Source organism: Coregonus lavaretus (genome assembly GCF_964263955.1).
Source record: "Coregonus lavaretus genome assembly, chromosome: 34".
Taxonomy (NCBI): domain Eukaryota; kingdom Metazoa; phylum Chordata; class Actinopteri; order Salmoniformes; family Salmonidae; genus Coregonus; species Coregonus lavaretus.
The window spans coordinates 30,942,338-30,960,387 of record NC_140021.1 but is presented as its reverse complement, the minus strand read 5'-3'; the positions used below and the strand labels follow the sequence as shown (position 1 = coordinate 30,960,387).

Below are 18,050 nucleotides of genomic sequence, written 5' to 3'. Positions count from 1 at the left end.
CAGTTGGCATCCAATAAATGTTGCATTACCACCACCTACTAGACTGGAGTATTACTCCCTTATACTTAGCTTTGTTTGTTTTATTTCATTTTTAAGAACTAATACCCTACCATCAAACACTACACTGACAAAGAATTTACAAAATAATTATAAATACCATACTCCACTATTTGAATCTATGTAGTCCTACTTCAGACCAACAGTCTGAAAGGATGGGACACCACCACTTAACACACAGTGTAACTCTTCTGGTGTCAAGTCTCGCACACGCAAATCCCTCTCTGCAGCTGCCACCACAACCTCAATTTTCGGCGACTTACATTCCATCCCTGCAGTACAGTTGATAACCATTGCTATAAATGCCAAAAATCCAATCTTACTAAAACATATCACTTATTGGTTTATCCCTCTGTACTGGTACATATCTACTACTCTCACCACTCCTCTCAGGATCCCTCCCCCTTGACCCATCTTCCTCTACTTTCTTCACTGCCTCAGCATATGACAACTTCTGCACTACTCTAACCCTGGAAACTACAACCTGCCTCTCTCGCACGGGACATTTCTGATCCCCAGCCCCATGGGCACCCTTACAATTAACACATACCACTACTTTCCCCAATGCTACACATTCCTTTGTCTCATGCACTTCTGCACACTTCTCACACCACTTCTGATTACCCTCAACGATTCCACAGCAACCAACTCTGCTTTCACCCACCCTGAAACCACAAATGGATCAGCCAAAAGGCAAGGGTCCACATTTTCCCAAAACTTCACTCCTACTGTCACAGACTCATCTTTATCCTGACCCTTGGTGCAAGCCTCGGGCTTCACCACACCTACCACCTCCGATACTTCACCCTCATCCCACGTGTAAATCAGCTGCTTCGTCTTGATGTTCTTCTATATCAATAGTTACCGCCATCCTTTTCCATTTCAAACAAGCGCACTCCCTTTTTCCCGGATTCCTCGATTCGCTTGCTCAGACCCCAATCAAAACAGCTATCCTCTCTCTCCTGTGGAAGATAACTCACGTCAGGAAGGACCGCCTTCTTCTTCTTCAATGAGGTTTAACGGTGGTTGGCATCCAATTTGTTGCATTACCACCACCTACTAGACTGGAGTAAAACTCCCTTATATTTTGCTTGAAAAATAAAATTAAATAAATACCCTACCATCTAACACTACACTCACAAATTCAAAATTATTATTAATAATTAACACCATCCTTCTCCACTATTTAAATATATTAATTCCTACCTCATGTCCTCAACCTGAAATGATGGGACATCACCACTTAACACTCTGTGTAACTCTTCTGATGTCAAGTCTCGCACACCCAAATACCTCTCTGCAGCTGCCACCACAACCTCAATTTTCTTCGACTTACGTTCCATCCCTGCAGTACAATTAATAACCATTGCTATAAATGCTAAAAATCCAATATTACTGAAACATCACTTGTTGTCCTATCCCTCTGTACTGGTACAAATCTACTACTCTTACCACTCCTCCCCTTGACCCCTTTTCCTCTACTTTCTTCACTGCCTCAGCATATGACAACTTCTTCACTACTCTTACCCTGGAAACCTCAACCTGCTTCTCTCGCACAGGACATTTCTGATCCCCAGCCCCATGGGCAGCCCTACAATTAGCACATACCACTACTTTCCCCAATCCTACACCTTCCTTTGTTTCATGCCCTTCTGCAAACTTCTCAAACCTTGGAACCTCCCTCCTACATACTGCTGCCACATGCCCATAAGTTTGACATCTGTAACATCGTAATGTATTCGGCACATAAGCTCGTACAGGATAACTTATATATCCTAATTTAACTTTGTCAGGCAAAGACTCAACTTCAAAACTCTAAAGAACAGACAATGACTCTTCTGTTTCCCCACTCTCGCCACCCTGTTTGCGTCGCACCAAACGACGAGCATTACAAACACCGGGAATCTTCCCCATCAGTTGGTCCACTTTTACATTTACTGATACCCAAGTAATCACTCCTTTCAATGGCGCCCTTTTCTTGAGAGCAAAACAATTCACAATTCTTTCCCCCATTTCTTTAATTCTGAGCGCCTTCTCCCTTTGCCCAACAGAAACACAAACAATTATCACTAGACCACTTCTGGTTACCCTCACCGATTCCACTTTACCCAACGCTTTTTTCACCCATCTTGAAACCACAAATGGATCAGCCAAAATGCAAGGGTCCACTTTTTCCACAAACTTCACTCCTACTGTCACAGACTCATCTTTATCCTGACCCTGTGTGCAAGCCTCTGGCTCCGAGAACTTCACGACATCTACCACCTCCGATACTTCACCCTCATTCACTTCCATTTCTCCCCCTGTCGTCAGCTCACTTTGCTTACATTTCCTATCAAACCTTCTCCCTTTTCCCCGCAATTTTTCCCGACTCAAGCTCACAATCTTCCTCCCTCTCTCTCTTAGACCTCCTCTGCCTCTCTTTTTCCTTCCATTCCTCCTCCGCCATCCAAGTATACGTCTCCTTATCCTACAGCTGTCTGTTAGACATCGTTTTTCCTCCACCTTCAACCACCGCCTTTGCACCCTGGTTATTTATTTGCTATTTGTAGAAGTTAATTGAATACCCTTTTCACAATATTCTGCCTAGCACGGCTCGGTTCGTTAAAAGCAAAGATGTTTAGAACTAAACCAAGATAGACCACAGCCTGTCGTTTCAAATGGGAACCAGCTCCGTCTGTTACCACTACCATGTTGTTTTTACGTCGCGAGTAGAGGGAAGGGGCGGGGCGGGGCGGGGCTCACGGCCCTTGGAGAATGGAGACGGCGCCAGGAAGGACCGCCCTCAAGAACTGCACATTTTTATTCTCCCCTCTAACCCGGTTCAACCGGTTGTAGCCACTATGATTGCATAAAGTCATGTGAGAATCACATTTTTCCTACGCAAAAAGGCATTTCAACCAATCGCAGGTCGCAGTGGGCGGGACTCCCTGTTGAGCATGCGATAGTACACTAGTGGGCTACTTCCCTGTCAAAAAGTTTGAGCAAAATGCCTCAAAAAATTATAAGGTTGACGGTCAGCGATGTCAGATTTCCAACGTCTTTGGAGCAACATGGTTCAGACGCAATGGTACGTGCACCAATGCAATGAATGCTTTCTTGCAGAAGTTGCAGACAAAAGTTATTGCTGCAGCACTTGCTTTATTCATGTCACCTTTTCTCCTACCTATGGATCAAATAGGAAAATATTGCACATTGCAAACATACATTTTGCTTCTTTCAGCACACCGACCCGGACTACTCCGTCGCCTATGTTGTCATCGAAACTGATCAAGGAATGCCAGGATATGGGTTGACTTTTACTGTGGGCAGAGGCACAGAAATTGGTAATATTCTTGATCCAACCTTCACCATTTGTATGTATTTTTTAGTATTGTAGTTGGTGGGATTTGTTTAGTAGCCTAAATACATGTTATTCACAGCGACATCTTGTGGTAATGTGTAAACACAATACAGTCTGGCTTTGTATGCATAGGTGCAACCAGAACATATGCAGGCTGACTTGATTTTTTTTCTCCAGATCGCTAAATGATTATGCATTATATGCTAGTTGTCCCCATGTGAACCTATTTGCCAGTCTGAGGATAATACTGTGTACTGTTCTCAAATGAGTAACTTGTGTCCCTTTAAAATGTGCAGTTGTGTGTGCTGTGGAAGCCCTGTCAGCCCTAGTTGTGGGGAAATCTCTAGAGGAGATTGTGAGTGACTTCCGTGGATTTTACCGTCTCCTCACCAGCGATGGGCAGATGCGATGGGTGAGTGCACACAGCCACTCCAACACAAACTACCCTAATCAATCCAAACTGAGCAACTAACCTTCACTGAAAGATGTGTGTAAGCAGCTATTTTCCCCCTGTCTTGTGCCAGATTGGACCAGAGAAAGGAGTCATTCAGTTGGCCACTGCGGCGGTCCTGAATGCAGTATGGGACCTCTGGGCACGATCCGAGGGCAAGGTAAGACATATCTGCCTCCCAAATGGAACCCTGTCCCCAATATAGTGCACTAGTTTTGACCAGAGCCCACATTGCCTCCTCACCTATCGTTGCTGTCTGGACCTCATAACTCGTTTTATTTTTTACATTTATTAAAAGCAGTAACCCCTCAATGTACTCTGAACATATCATGGGAAAATGTATTCAAAATAGCTTTATTTTATTATAATTATAATTATAGTTTTTATCAGACAGCGACGCTATGGATGTTAGTGGACCAGGCATGCCAAGCAATCCAGCAAGACATTTCATATGTCGAGATACTGCTGAAATGACTGTTGTTCTCCTTTTGTCAACAGCCACTGTGGAAGCTGCTTGTTGACATGGTAAGTTGCTGATATGGAGAGCTTTTTAACTCTACTCTTGAGTAAAGCTGCAAACTTAAAGGAGAAGTTTACTTTTGACAATCAAATCTGTATTTTGGATGTAAATGGCGTGTTCTAGAAGTGTCAAGACAGAGAAACTTACCCAAACCAGCGATTGACATCCTCGTTCTGCGGTATGGGGGCTCGAACAAAACATGAACAAAAGCTCCAAATACATCCTGTTAGAAACGGAAACGCTCTCAGTATAGTGATGCAGGTCTTTAGATGTTGTACAAATGAAATTGTCATTCCGAATTTTATCCGCAACGTCATATTCCATTTTGTGCGATGTTGGAATAAAGTTCCGGATAAAGTTCGGAATGACACAATGTAATATGTACATCATCTTACACCATACCTCCATAATGGAGGATCAAATTAGCCTTTGGGCAATGTGCTGTAATTAGACACATTTTAGGATGAAGTACTATATGTCTCGTGCCTGTACATGCTTGTGTTCTTGCCTCAGGACCCCAGAAAGCTCATCTCATGCATTGACTTCAGATATATCACTGATGCCCTTACTGAACAGGAGGCCCTTGGTAAGTCTTACTGAACACTGTCCATAGTATGTGTTCCTCTATTAGCCTGAAATGGCCATCTGCGCTCTTGGTTTGACAGGTTCACAAGGTAGTCTACAAAAACCAATAGCTATTATCTTTGATCTGTTCTCTCTCTCTCTCTCTCAGACATACTTGTGAAAGCTCAGACAGGGAAGCAGCAGAGAGGTAGGCACACTTAAAGGGCCTGGGAGACTTTAATGGCTTTGATAAGTGGCGTTTAGTGGATGTAATTGCTTCTCCATGAACACATAGACGTATGAAGTGCTTACGATCTCATAATATACTCTGTATGCAATTATAAAAATGTATCTTCCTCTATTGAAATACTTTATTGGAATATAAATTGTATTGACGTGAATGTATGACCTCTCAGTGGACCAGATGCTGAAGGAGGGTTATCCTGCCTATACCACCTCCTGTGCCTGGCTAGGATACTCCGACCAGCTGCTGAAACAGGTCTCCTCTCATACACATGCATTGGTCCGAGTACCAAATGGCACCCTAGTCCCTATGTAGGGCACTACGTTTTACCAGGACCCATAGGGAAACAGTATCTCCTGTGGTGTCCTAAATGATTGACACCCTTAATAAAGATGAGCAATAATTACTGTATAAAATAAATAATTCAAATACTGAGCTATATTGTATGCAACAAAAAAAAGGGGGGGAAAGAGTTTAATAAGTAATACTTTTTTGTTCTCAAAAAGGTAGGGGTCACCCCTAAAGATTCTTATGAATAAAGGAGTCCAAAGTTTACTATTTGGTCGCAAATTCCTAGCATGCAATGACTACATCAAGCTTGTGACTCTATAAACGTGTTGGATGCATTAGCAGTTCGTTTCTGTTGTTTCAGATTATCTTTTGCCCAATAGAAATGAATGGTAAATAATGTATTGTCATTTTGGAGTCACTTTTATTTTAAATAAGAAGAGAATGTTTCTAAACACTTCTACATTAATGTGGATGCTACCATGATTACATATAATCCTGAATGAATCATGAGAAAGTTAGAGGGTGAAATAGCATACCTCCAAGACACGCTAACCTCCCGTTATTGGTAATGGTGAGAGGTTAGCATGTCTTGGGGTGTCAATAATTTCGGACCCCACTGTATGTCAGTCTGTATATCTCTCTGTATCTTACTATAGCTGTGCACCGATGCACTAAATGATGGATGGACCAAGTTCAAAGTGAAGGTGGGGGCTGACCTAGAGGATGACATTCGCCGGTGCAGTCTCATACGGCAGATGATTGGACCCAACAACACACTGGTAAATCTGTAATGCCATTGGATGCAGTAAACCTCCTCATGCGCAGGATTTGATCAATTCATTCTGCAGCCAACTGTCTTCTCTGTTTCAGATGATTGATGCCAACCAAAGGTGGGACGTAGGTGAGGCCATAACCTGGGTGACCAGGCTGGCTGAGTACAAACCCCTGTGGATCGAAGAGCCCACCTCCCCTGACGATATCCTGGGGCATGCTGCCATCTCCAAGGTGATGAGGGAGAGAGGGAAGGATCTGAGGCATGGGCTCTTTCTCGTTTTGTCTTTCTGTGATTCCTCACATTCTATTTCCTCGCCTCCTTTTCAACTTTATTAGAGAAGGTCCAAGGTCCCTCCCCTTGGACCTTCTTCTCCAATGGGTTTTGAGAAGGAGGCAAGGAGATGGGATGTGAGAAATTGCAGAAGGACACATTGAGAAAGAGTCATGGATTCAGTATACAAGGTTATTCTCCAAGCCTTTATGCTTGTTTCTGCTTAAGTTTCACATTTCTGTTCTCCCATTGCAGGCCTTGGCTCCGCTTGGCATTGGAGTGGCCACAGGAGAACAGGTTAGGACTGACTGTGTTACTCTGACTCATTGTGTTGTTCAGTGTTTTACACTAGCGCTATCAGTATTTAGTCAGTTTAACTAATATGCGATGAAAATTGTTCTTGTGGCCACTCCAGTGCCATAATAGAGTGATGTTCAAGCAGTTCCTCCAGGCGTCAGCATTGCAGTTTGTCCAGATTGATAGCTGTAGACTTGGCAGTGTCAACGAGAACCTAGCCGTGCTGCTCATGGCCCACAAGTTCAAGGGTAAGACATCAGGGGTCATATTCATAAAGCATCTCAGAATAGGAGTGCTAATCTAGGATCAGTTTTGCCTTGTAGATAAGATTGTATGGACGGGGGGACTTGATCCTAGATCAGCAGACGCTTGATGAATACGGGCCCAGCTGTGTGTCTGTGCCCGTGCTATATGTTTATCTTTGAATCTATTTCCCCAGTGCCTGTGTGTCCTCATGCTGGAGGTGTTGGACTGTGTGAGCTGGTTCAGCACCTGATTCTCTTTGACTACATCTCTGTGTCTGCCAGTCTTGACAACCGGTGAGTGGACATGGACATCCCAGCCCATCATTCAAAACCATTCAATCTACAATGACATAATATACAATATAACCATGACCCCCATAATTATTTCAATTTCATTTGGTTATAACTGTAATTATTATTTGACCTGGGGTCAGGTGCTGAAATAAAATCTGTTCATCATTCTCAGGATGTGTGAATTTGTGGACCACCTCCATGAGCACTTCAAAAGTCCTGTTGTGATACAGAACGCCCACTACATGCCTCCCAAGGTACGTTTTAATCATAATGATCTGGTGTTGTGGTCATTAATTGAAATGCTGTGGATCTTTAAGTCTTGCCCATGGTTTCTGTTGGTCATTGTTCCATCAGGATCCAGGCTACTCCTGTGAGATGTTGCAGTCGTCAGTGCAGAGACACCAGTACCCTCAGGGGCAAGTGTGGAAGAAGCTCCAGGGCCAGTGACGAGTACGGTGTAGTGGAGGAAGCCGGGGCAGTTGAAAAGTTGATTTTTCAACTAAGCACAGAAAGTTGCCAGACAAGATTATTTTCTTAAGTAACCATTGAAAAATGCCTATATTTGGTTATCATTGCACAAAATAAGATTAAAAATAATGATTTCACTTTTGTATTTTTCTAAAAGGGATGTTACTAATGTTTGTGCCAATAATCAAGCTTTAACTAAATGTATACATTCTTTATTTACAAAATTCCTGTGATACGAACAACCATAAAATACACATAATTGAATCTAAAAAGGCAACGGGTAGACACTGAATATTTCAATCAAAAAGGACAACCTCCACCCAGATATTACACTGAACAGAAATATAAAACGCAACATGTAAAGTGTTGGTCCCATGTTTCATGAGCTGAAATAAAAGATACCAGAAATGTTCCATACGTACAAAGCTTTTTCTCATTTTGTCCACAAATGTTTACATCCTTTTTACTGCGCATTTCTCCTTTGCCAAGATAATCCATCCACCTGACAGGTGTGGCATATCAAGAAGCTGATTAAACAGCTTGATCATTACACAGGTGCACCTTGTGCTGTGCACAAACGGCCACTAAAATGTGTAGTTGTCACAACAATGCCACAGATGTCAAGTTGAGGGAGCGTGCAATTGGCATGCTGACTGCAGGAACGTCCACCAGAGCTGTTGCCAGAGAATTGAATGTACATTTCTCTACCATAAGCCACCTCCTTCATTTTAGAGAATTTGTTAGTATGTCCAAGTGGCCTCACAGCCGCAGACCACGTGTAACCACTCCAGCCCAGGATCTCCACATCTGGCTTCTTCACCTGCGGGATCATCTGAGACCAGCCACCTGGACAGCTGATCCTGAGGCCATTGACATGCCATTCACCCGCCGCCATTACCTCATGTTTCAGCATGATGATGCATGGCCCCATGTCGCAAGGATCTGTACACAATTCCTGGAAGCTGAAATGTCCCAGTACTTCCATGGCTTGCATACTCTGACGTCTCCCATTGAGCATGTTTGGGATGCTCTGGATCGACATGTACGACTGTTCCAGTTCCCGCCAATATCCAGCAACTTCGAACAGCCATTGAAGAATGGGACAACATTCCACAGGCCACAATTAACAGCCTGATTAACTCAATGCGAAGGAGGTGTGTCGCGCTGCATGAGGCAAATAAAGGGTGGTTGAGCTACACCCCTACTTTTTTTGTTTAAAAGGTATCTGTGACCAATAGATGCATATCTGTATTCCCAATCATGTGAAATCCATAGATTATGGCCTAATGAATTTTTTTCAATTGACCGATTTCCTTACATGAACTATGCTTCTCAGTAAAATCTTTGAAATTGTTGCATGTTGCGTTTATTTTTGTTCAGTGTAGTTAATTGAAGCCCATTTAAACTGCCATCTGCATTTTGATGGTGGGGTGGGGATTGTAGTCAACGATCTTAAAGTCGTCTGCACGGAAGTCATCTATTTTCTCCACCGTCCGGAGGATCTTCAGCTTGGGGAAGGGCCGAATCTCTCTCTGGAGCTGTAAGGGAAGAGTCATCACGTTTAGGCCGCGGCCGGACATTTTATGTCAGAAAATTATGGATTGAGCCAATGGTTTTGCAATGGGAGTAATCCGTTGACGGATAATGGACGACTGTCCGTCAAACGCACAATATGCAGGCCTTTGTGCATTTTGCAACTAGTCCGAAAATAGTTGAACTTTTGATGGACAAATACAGGCAATGATGAATGCGTATTTGTTTTTATGAGTCTGTGGCCATAGCCTTACACACCCGTCACTGCAGTGTGTATATCTCAGTTGCTGTGTCTGTCATGAACCTACCTGCACTCTGAGGGGTTCGACATGGTTGATGTAGACGTGAGCGTCTCCCAGAGTGTGCACCAAGTCACCAGGCTGGAGGGAGAAAGGCAGGAATGAAATACCTTATTTTACTACACTTTTATTATAGACAGGGAGGGTGTTAGCGAGTAGGGAATTTCAACTGGTGTCTGCCCCACCTCAAGTCCTGTGATGTGGGCGATCATGTAGGTGAGGAGGGCATAGCTGGCGATGTTGAATGGCACTCCCAGGCCCATGTCCCCCGAGCGCTGGTACAGCTGGCACGACAGCTCCCCGTCAATTACGTAGAACTGGCACAGGGCATGGCAGGGGGGCAGCGCCATATGGGGCAGGTCTGGGAACAACACAGGCACAGGTGTGTGATCAATACAAACCAACATTGACTGTTAAGTGTATACACACTGAAATCATACGCCTGTCAGATACCTTTGGGGTTCCACGCACACATGATGATTCTCCTGTCTTCTGGATTGGTCTTGATTGTGTCAATAACTTTCTGTAGTTGGTCCACACCTTGTCCAGTGTAATCTATAAGGGAAGTATTATCCATGATAATTAAGCACTAGTTAAATTTGTAGGATTGAAACACTCATAACATAATCCTACAATACCACGTCAGGGTGTGGCGTACCTGCGTGCATATTGCTGTATTCCGCACCATAGTGCCTCCACTGGAAACCATACACTGGTCCCAAGTCTCCCTCATCCCGGTCTGTGAACCCCATCTTGTCCAGGAACTGTCGGGACCCGTTTGCATCCCAAATCTTCACCCCTTTCTCTGAGAGCTCCTTGGCATTTGTTGAGCCCTACAGCAAACACACACAGAACCAAGACCCGCCCCATGTATGGGTATGGAGCGCCATCTAGTGCAGGGGTCCCCAAACTTTTTCACTCAGGCCCCCCCTTCCAGCATTGGCACCCCATGCTTATTTCTATGGGCACAAGCACTGTTCATGACACACCGTTCACACTCCTCTTGTTGGAGGATATCATTTTGTAGGTTTAAAGCTTATTTCTTGCAATTATACACATTTTGTCATGGTGTGTAGAGAAATTGCACCTTGTGCATTATACTATTACAACTTTCAAGAGTAAATTGAAAGCCAGACTGCCGACCCCCGACAGTTTGTGAACCACTGATCTAGTGGAGATGGTCTGCAAGTGTGCAAGCAGGTGTTATTGTTGTCTGTAGCTTACAACAATAGTGTGCATTATTTCAGAGGACATGGCTTTATTCTTACTTTGATAAACCACAGTAGTTCTTCGAGAATTCCTTTCCAGAAAACCCGTTTCGTCGTCAGCAAAGGAAACTGATCTGGAATGATAAACAACGAGAAATAGCTAACTACCGTCAGTCATTTGAACAGAGGTCCAATGCCAGAGGTAACTAGTCAGTGTTTTGTTGTTGCATGCAATTCCCGGATGGCGAAAAACTAGATGTCGGTTTCGGTCGTGCATTGACTTTCAACGCATGCACAACTTACAGAACATACAGAAAATTAAGTTCAGCGACTTACCCCTGAGGTTGTATCTCGCTTGTGAGCCGAAAACAGAGATGACCCCCGTTCCTGTTCGGTCTCCCTTTCGGTGGCCGTGTTGCAGAATGTATTCACATTGATTCAGATACCCCCGTTCATCACAGAAGAGGGAGAACGAACTTTGTCCGACCTGACTGTCTGCTTTCTTTGGCTCTTCGTTGTTACAAGGTGCAGATGTGTGCATTTCAGATGTAGAAGGCATTTTGTCAGTTAACTAGCTAACAAACATACCAAAATAATTGATGCAGCGGCAGGTCCTGTGTTGACTTCTCTCTTGTCTGTCAAACGTTGAATTTCCCGGTTTATTTTGGTAGCAGTTGAAGACACGCCTATATAGAAGATATGTCCAATCAAGTAAAAGATGGGGGCAAGAGCATTTCCTGGTCTTAGACCTGGACCAATGGGAGATTGGGAAAAACGCGCACACTTTAATCTCCGCCTCTCTATTTCCCTCGAAATGCTTTGCTAAAGATATTTATAACTAATCCAAGATATGTAATCTCTGTCGTTTACAGCGGGAGCAAATGAAGCATAGTGGGCAGAACAAGCAAGGAGGTGGGCAAAGCCAAGCACGAGCTAGCGAGATCTTATTGGCGCGTTGTAGCATGTATTTGCATATTTCCGCTAGGGAACAACTCCTATGTGAAGTGCGCGTGTGCACAAACTCAAATCGACCTTGCACTCCTAAATAACGCAATAAAAAATAAAAATAAACACTTCGGCAAAGCGTCTATAAAACTTAGTGGACTTTGTTCGTAACAGATTGTAGTTTTGGGAACATCTTTTTTTTTCTTCAGATGTTCGATCGATGAGAAAATGAGCAGAGTTTCGGCCGAGTTTCACTTAGTTCCAGCCTCTCCCACTATCCGCGACTGTACTTCCTCTCTTTCCATATTTGTTAGGGAGAAAACGTTCTAAATGGATGCTTCTGTTTTATAGACCCTGTGACGTGTCTGGGTTACCCCTTCGTCTGTGGCTGCTCTGAAATCCTATTTTTTGGAGCAAGTTTTGTGCACTTCACTTATCAGAAAACAATGATTTATGAACAGAAATACGAATTCATGGAATGCAATATGTTCACAATCACATTTTAATAAAGTCAAATTGAAAAGTAAATCATTGATCAAACATGTAAGCAGCCTGTAGGCCACATATATTTTTTTAAATAATTCCATCACGGTAAAAATAGCTTATAGTTTACAAAATGGTACATAAAATATCAAAACGAATGGTCCATCCAAGAAACTGCCCCTGAGACACCCAGTGTTCAGCCAATTACACTACAGAAAAGCTAGTGATTCGCAAATGCAGACATTTCAAGCTGGGGAATGAGGTTACGAATCCAACTGCGTTACACAGGCATGGTTCAAACACAGTCCAGAACCCCATTTCATGGGAATCCCCAAGAGACAATGTGTAAACTGATCCCTGTATTCCACTAGGACGGGACAAAAACATGATCTCCTTTATTAAACAAGAGCTAATCAATCCATAATGATCATCAATATTTACCGTTCACCAAAGTGTCCTGACAGGACTCACACAGCTTCTACAGCTGGCAACATTCTGATGCCTGCCTGCCTGCCGAGAGTCTCCACAGCTCCAGCTGCACAGACCCAGCTCCAGCTAGGGAATGACTGTGTATTTGGAAGGGGATACAGCACACAGAACAACTTAACCAGAGGTATGACAATGATGAAACAAGACATCTATAGCATGTAGATCTACAAATCTCAACATTACATGATATAATATGTATAATATATTTTCCTGATATCTGATAATGATCAAATTCATTGTATCGAATGGCTATTGTCTCTGACAGCCAATACATTCTTAGTTTCTATACAATCCCTCCATATGTTTTTGGACAATGAAGCATAAATGTGTCTCTATACGCGAGGATTTTGGATTTGAGATCAAATGTTTTATATGACGTGACAGTACAGAATGTCACCTTTTATTTGAGGGTATTCTCATTTACAATTTGTCTCTATACTCAAGCATTTTGGATTTGAGATCAAATCGAAATACTAACTGAATGGTAAAATGCTTCTGAACACTTCTAAATTAATCCTGATAATGCCATAATTAATTAAGAAAAATCATAAATGAATCATGAATAAACATGGAGCTACAGGTACCCTAGCTATTATTTATTATTATTATAATTATTAGTATACATTTATTATTTATTTATTCAAAGTAAATCATGAATAAACATAGGGCGGCAGGTAGCCTAGCGGTTAGAGCGTTGGGCCAGTAACGAAAAGGTCACTGGTTTGAATACCCGAGCCGAAGGTGAAAAATCTGACTTTGCCCTTGAGCGCTTCACTGTTGCCGGGCATTAGTTGTTATCTTTACAACATTTTCTCGAGTCAGCAACCTCAGACATAGTTTGTTCTTCTTCATTGTAGCAGTACACATGTCCTTGAGCAGTTTAACAAAGAGGCAGTGTGTGTGTGTGTGTGTGTCACAAGTCTGTCTCAGCCTACCCCCTAACGGTTCCTCACATTAATCACAGCTTGTTATGTTAAACAATCTATATCAGTACAGCACAAACCTATTATGTTTAATCATTAATGTATTCTTTCTAAGCTAGGCATCACATCTAATTATAAGAAAATAGATCCCAACAAAACCTTATACCCACTTTTTTTTCAGTTGCCATTGCTTATGCTCACTTCTTAATCCCTACTGATGCGTATCAAAATAGTGTAGTGGAGGTATACGACTTATCAATGATGTAGTACAATAGAGAAATCATGCACAAAGTAGCCTACACAATCGCAAAGCACGTGAAATATATTCACATGCGCGCCGCACACATAGCCTAGTTTCAGCGGAATATCATCTGCAGGCAGCAAGAGTGTGCAGCTATCAACTTGTTTTGGCATGGAGCAGCTCACAGAAGAATGACATCGGTAGGCGGTAGGGTAAGAAAGATGTTTCAATTGATGATATCTACCAGTAAATGCTAACTAAGGCAACAATGGGTATGCAAACCAGGTATTGAAAAAGTTTAGTCCGAAGTGTTAGTTAGTAGGCTATTTGTGATGCGCAATTGTCATCATGTGCTGTTTGCATCAGGGGCGTAGACATGGATGGGCCTGGGTGGACAGAGGCCCACCCACTGGGGAGCCAGGCCCTGACAAGCACACCCAATTAGATTGATGTGGTTTAAGCATTGTAGTGGACTTAGACCATCAAATTAGTGTATTTTCCTATATAAAAAAACATTTGAGTGTGAAAATCTGAAAAATCTATAGGAGAACTCATAAAAAAAACATAGGAAAACATAGGATTTTTCACACAGGGTGCCTTTCCTTCGCTGGGCGGGCTGTTTGGGGACTTTTTGGCAAAATTATTGTATACCCACTTCTCCAGGCACCACTACACCACTACATAGGGCCGATGGAAAGACAGACGTCACACACAGCATGATGTTAAAGGATAAGCAGTCCATAAACTCGGATATAATAAGCCAGTAGGTCCCAATCATAAGAATACAAAAACACAACCATTAAGCATTTCCCAATCGAAATGTACAACTATTACTTCCCATTGCAAAAAACATTTCACGTTTAGCACACAAAGTAAAATGGAACTGACAGCGTTTTAACTACTTTGCAGATATGAAACAAACAGACAATCATAATGTCAGTCAACAATATCAAATGCCCAGTTTATGCTACAAAACCAACATTATAAGAGGTTTTAAAAATAGCTTCTTTTTGACTCAACATTCCATGACGTACACTAAGGCATTGTTGGCAGAATAGATGGATGCAGTTCAATGCATGATTAATTAAATTCACCAATACATTTATTGGTAATCCAAAAAATATTGCTATCCGGTTGTAAATCACATCTGAGGTGTTCTCTCATTTGTGTCTGGAAGTAGCTAGCTAGCATGCTAGCCAACTTAAGCCAGTTAGCTTGGGTGCTTGGTTGGGACAAGCATGCATGGGCAGGCAAGCTGCAGAAGGAAGAGGAGGCTACAATTCCCCATTGTTTATCAGTGCAATTTTGACGGCAAACTAGCTGAAAACGTATGAGAGGGTTTATCTAATGTTCCTTCGTTAGATTTTAGCTCATCTTGCTCTGGCTAGCATTAGTTGTTGATCTTGTTGTAGTTGATGTGCATAACTGAGGAAGAGAGCCTACCTTTGCTTTGGCGAATGCATTCTAATGATCTAAAGTAGAGCTGTTGAAACTGCCTGTAAACACACAGTCCAGTTCAAAGTTAATGATGGCAGGCCCGTGTGGCAAATGGCTTGTTTGTATAAAGGTCTACTGTAGCTCTGATTGGCTATAGTGCACCGGTATGTGTAGTCCTGGAAAAGACAGATGTTTTTATTCGGTTTTATTTACTGCCGTGTCTATTAATTGTCCAAATGCATGGCTGCTTTCCCACTCTATATTGCTATAGAGTTTTCACAAATGCCTTAGTATACGTAATTCCCAAACATTCTAAGAATTTATGAAAACGTGAAAATGACCATCTAAGTGGTCACTTGTCAGATTTTTTTTTTTTAAGGGTCATATCCTTCCTGAGGGTGTATATGAACAGATTATAATACGATTTCATGTTGCTAAAATGCTGTCAGTTCCACGTTAAATGCAACAATGTTTCACACACAAGTTATTTTCAAAGAAATGGCTAACAACAGCAAACATGCTGCAATAAAAAACACAGTTCCACTCACCAGATGATGATAATTTGAAACATAACTTCTTGTTGAAAGTTATTCTTGAAAAGGAAGAAGTTAACAAATATGCAACAACATCCTCATTGATAACACCTGCTGCAGCCGCTGCAAACTAGCCGACAACAAAGGCTAGCTAGCTAGGTAGACCATGGGAAAACTACTGCTCGCTGTTGGCCTTCAAGAAGGCAGAAGTTTCCATAAGTTTTTTTTGTAAAAACGGTCCCACTCATTAAGTCAAAATGGGATTGGTTGATTCCACTGTCACTCCAAAATTTTGCCTTGATACAGTTGAATGGCGATGTCTTTATCTAGCTTCTGATGGCCTAGCCAATGGCTGACTTAGCTAGCTAGATTTATCACCCCAGAGACCAGCAAAGAAAAATCCTGATTGGATATTTTTTTCTTCTTCAGTGTTAACCCTTTCCTTTCCAACAAAAACTGAAGAGATTAAATCAGATCATTGAAAATAATAATGTAATTATCATTCTTTTTATATGATTATAATCATTATTTTATAAATCCTTAGCCCTTCTCTGAAGGTATAGAAGGCCCATTGTTCCCCACTGTGTTTGGGTTAGTAATAATTTGTATAGTGGCTCTATTTTCCCTCAGCATGCATTTTTTCACTATTCTGAATGTCTAAAGAATCCACATGTTGTTCTGAAATATGAACACAGAAATGCTGGACATTTTGAACTCTTATTATGGTGGTGATTTCAAATTCTCTGACCCCATGTCCCCCTCCCGGTCTCGGTCTTGACTCGGTCTCGACTTGCTCCGGTCTTGGTCTTGAATCGGTCTCGCTTTAGGTGGTCTCGAGCACAACACTGGATAATGGTGATGAAAGTTGAATGTAGTATAGTACATTCAAAAGAGGACTCACCCTGGAGAACATCCACACTCAGTCAGGTAGGAGAGGGGTCAGGGTACAATGCAGGACCCCAAGGGATGACATGTAGAGGGGGAGAATCAGCGGGGCTCTCATATTCATTGGTTCACAGGTGCACCTCTGAAACATGAATATCTTACTACAGGAAAAACAGAAAAACGTGCTCTCTTGACTTGCCCTTAGGTATGTCACAATGGGCCCCCGGACTATCGCAGATCTGCGGCTGTGGACTCTAAATTGGGCTTTAGAGTGATGATATCTTATGTAACCTTCCTGGAAGTCATTAATTCGTTTAGAATGCTTGATCTTGTCTGATCTTCACAGATGAGAGGATTTGAATAGACACCACAGGTGACGTATTAGTATTTCTGTCTTCTGCCACAAGGGGGTGTCATATTGCAAGCATTCAGACGAGTCATGAAAATAGGCCTATGATTTGTAAAAGATGCCAATTGATGGGGACAATAAATAGCTACAGTAGATAGACCATGATGTTTATCATTCACATTTTAGGGATGGGTTTTGATAGAAAATAATTAATGTCCACAAAATAAATAATCTGTCTAGACTCTCCACTATGAATGCAAATGAAGTTACTGAATAGTGGATGGCAAACTACAAAGTAACTCAATGCTAAATGAATTTTTTTTTTCCTCCCACTGACAATATTCTGTATTTCTGTCGCAGCTAAATATCATCCATAGAAAAAAAGACGACAATAGCAAAACACGTGACAAAACACACCACACAGCCATTCTCTTAGTGCAATATCAGTCATCAGTTGTTGCCAATACAAAAAACAGGTATCCTTCATAGAAGCCTACATATAATCCGTGCCTTGCAAAAGTATTCATCCCCCTCAGCGTTTTTCCTATTATGTTGCATTACAACCTGTAATTTAAATGGATTTTTATTTGGATTTCATGTAATGGACATACACAAAATAGTCCAAATTGGTGAAGTGAAATGAAATAAATAATTTGTTTCAAAAAATTCAAAAAAATTCATAACGTAAAGTTGGTGCATGCATATGTATTCACCCCCGTTGCTATGAAGACCCTAAATAAGATCTGGTGCAACCAATTACCTCCAGAAGTAACATAATTAGTTATATAAAGTCCACCTGTGTGCAATCTAAGTGTCACATGATCTGTGACATGATCTCAGTATATATACACCTGTTCTGAAAGGCCCCAGAGACTGCAACACCACTAAGCAAGGGGCACCACCAAG

At 42.0% G+C, this 18,050-nt stretch overlaps 2 protein-coding genes across 3 annotated transcripts; one reads left to right on the top strand and one right to left on the bottom strand.

The window, feature by feature from the left end:
- The first annotated feature begins 2,868 nt into the window (after positions 1-2,868).
- Positions 2,869-7,956, top strand: enosf1 (enolase superfamily member 1). 2 transcript variants are annotated; one of them, XM_084152004.1, is made up of 15 exons: positions 2,869-3,127; positions 3,281-3,383; positions 3,697-3,812; positions 3,925-4,011; positions 4,350-4,376; positions 4,885-4,957; positions 5,105-5,143; positions 5,352-5,434; positions 6,127-6,249; positions 6,341-6,475; positions 6,771-6,812; positions 6,931-7,060; positions 7,252-7,351; positions 7,524-7,605; positions 7,706-7,956. In XM_084152004.1, the coding sequence occupies exons 1-15, from the start codon at positions 3,047-3,049 to the stop codon at positions 7,796-7,798; spliced, it is 1,314 nt and encodes a 437-aa protein (XP_084008130.1). In that variant the 5' UTR covers positions 2,869-3,046; the 3' UTR covers positions 7,799-7,956. The 2 variants fall into 2 exon arrangements, with proteins under 2 accessions (XP_084008130.1, XP_084008131.1); XM_084152005.1 differs by having other exon boundaries at positions 2,971-3,127; positions 6,958-7,060.
- A 60-nt stretch (positions 7,957-8,016) lies between these two features.
- LOC311109172 (thymidylate synthase-like) lies at positions 8,017-11,499 on the bottom strand. Its single transcript, XM_084152006.1, has 7 exons — positions 11,196-11,499; positions 10,920-10,993; positions 10,310-10,484; positions 10,105-10,206; positions 9,837-10,012; positions 9,661-9,732; positions 8,017-9,357 (listed from the first exon to the last, which is right to left on the bottom strand). Exons 1-7 carry the CDS (start codon positions 11,416-11,418, stop codon positions 9,220-9,222), a joined length of 960 nt encoding a protein of 319 aa, XP_084008132.1. The 5' UTR covers positions 11,419-11,499; the 3' UTR covers positions 8,017-9,219.
- Between the last annotated feature and the right edge of the window lie 6,551 nt (positions 11,500-18,050).

What these genes read in the sequence shown, in the direction of transcription:
- enosf1 (XM_084152004.1), top strand. Translation starts at nt 3,047, where the DNA reads ATGCCTCAAAAAATTATAAGGTTGACGGTCAGCGATGTCAGATTTCCA. An exon ending in AACATGGTTCAGACGCAATG is followed by an intron (nt 3,128 to 3,280) that starts GTACGTGCACCA and finishes TGCTTCTTTCAG; the next exon opens with CACACCGACCCGGACTACTC. An exon ending in GGAAGCTGCTTGTTGACATG is followed by an intron (nt 4,377 to 4,884) that starts GTAAGTTGCTGA and finishes TTCTTGCCTCAG; the next exon opens with GACCCCAGAAAGCTCATCTC.
- LOC311109172 (XM_084152006.1), bottom strand. Translation starts at nt 11,418, where the DNA reads ATGCCTTCTACATCTGAAATGCACACATCTGCACCTTGTAACAACGAA. An exon ending in CCCACATCACAGGACTTGAG is followed by an intron (nt 9,733 to 9,836) that starts GTGGGGCAGACA and finishes TTCTCCCTCCAG; the next exon opens with CCTGGTGACTTGGTGCACAC. An exon ending in TCGAACCCCTCAGAGTGCAG is followed by an intron (nt 9,358 to 9,660) that starts GTAGGTTCATGA and finishes CTTCCCTTACAG; the next exon opens with CTCCAGAGAGAGATTCGGCC.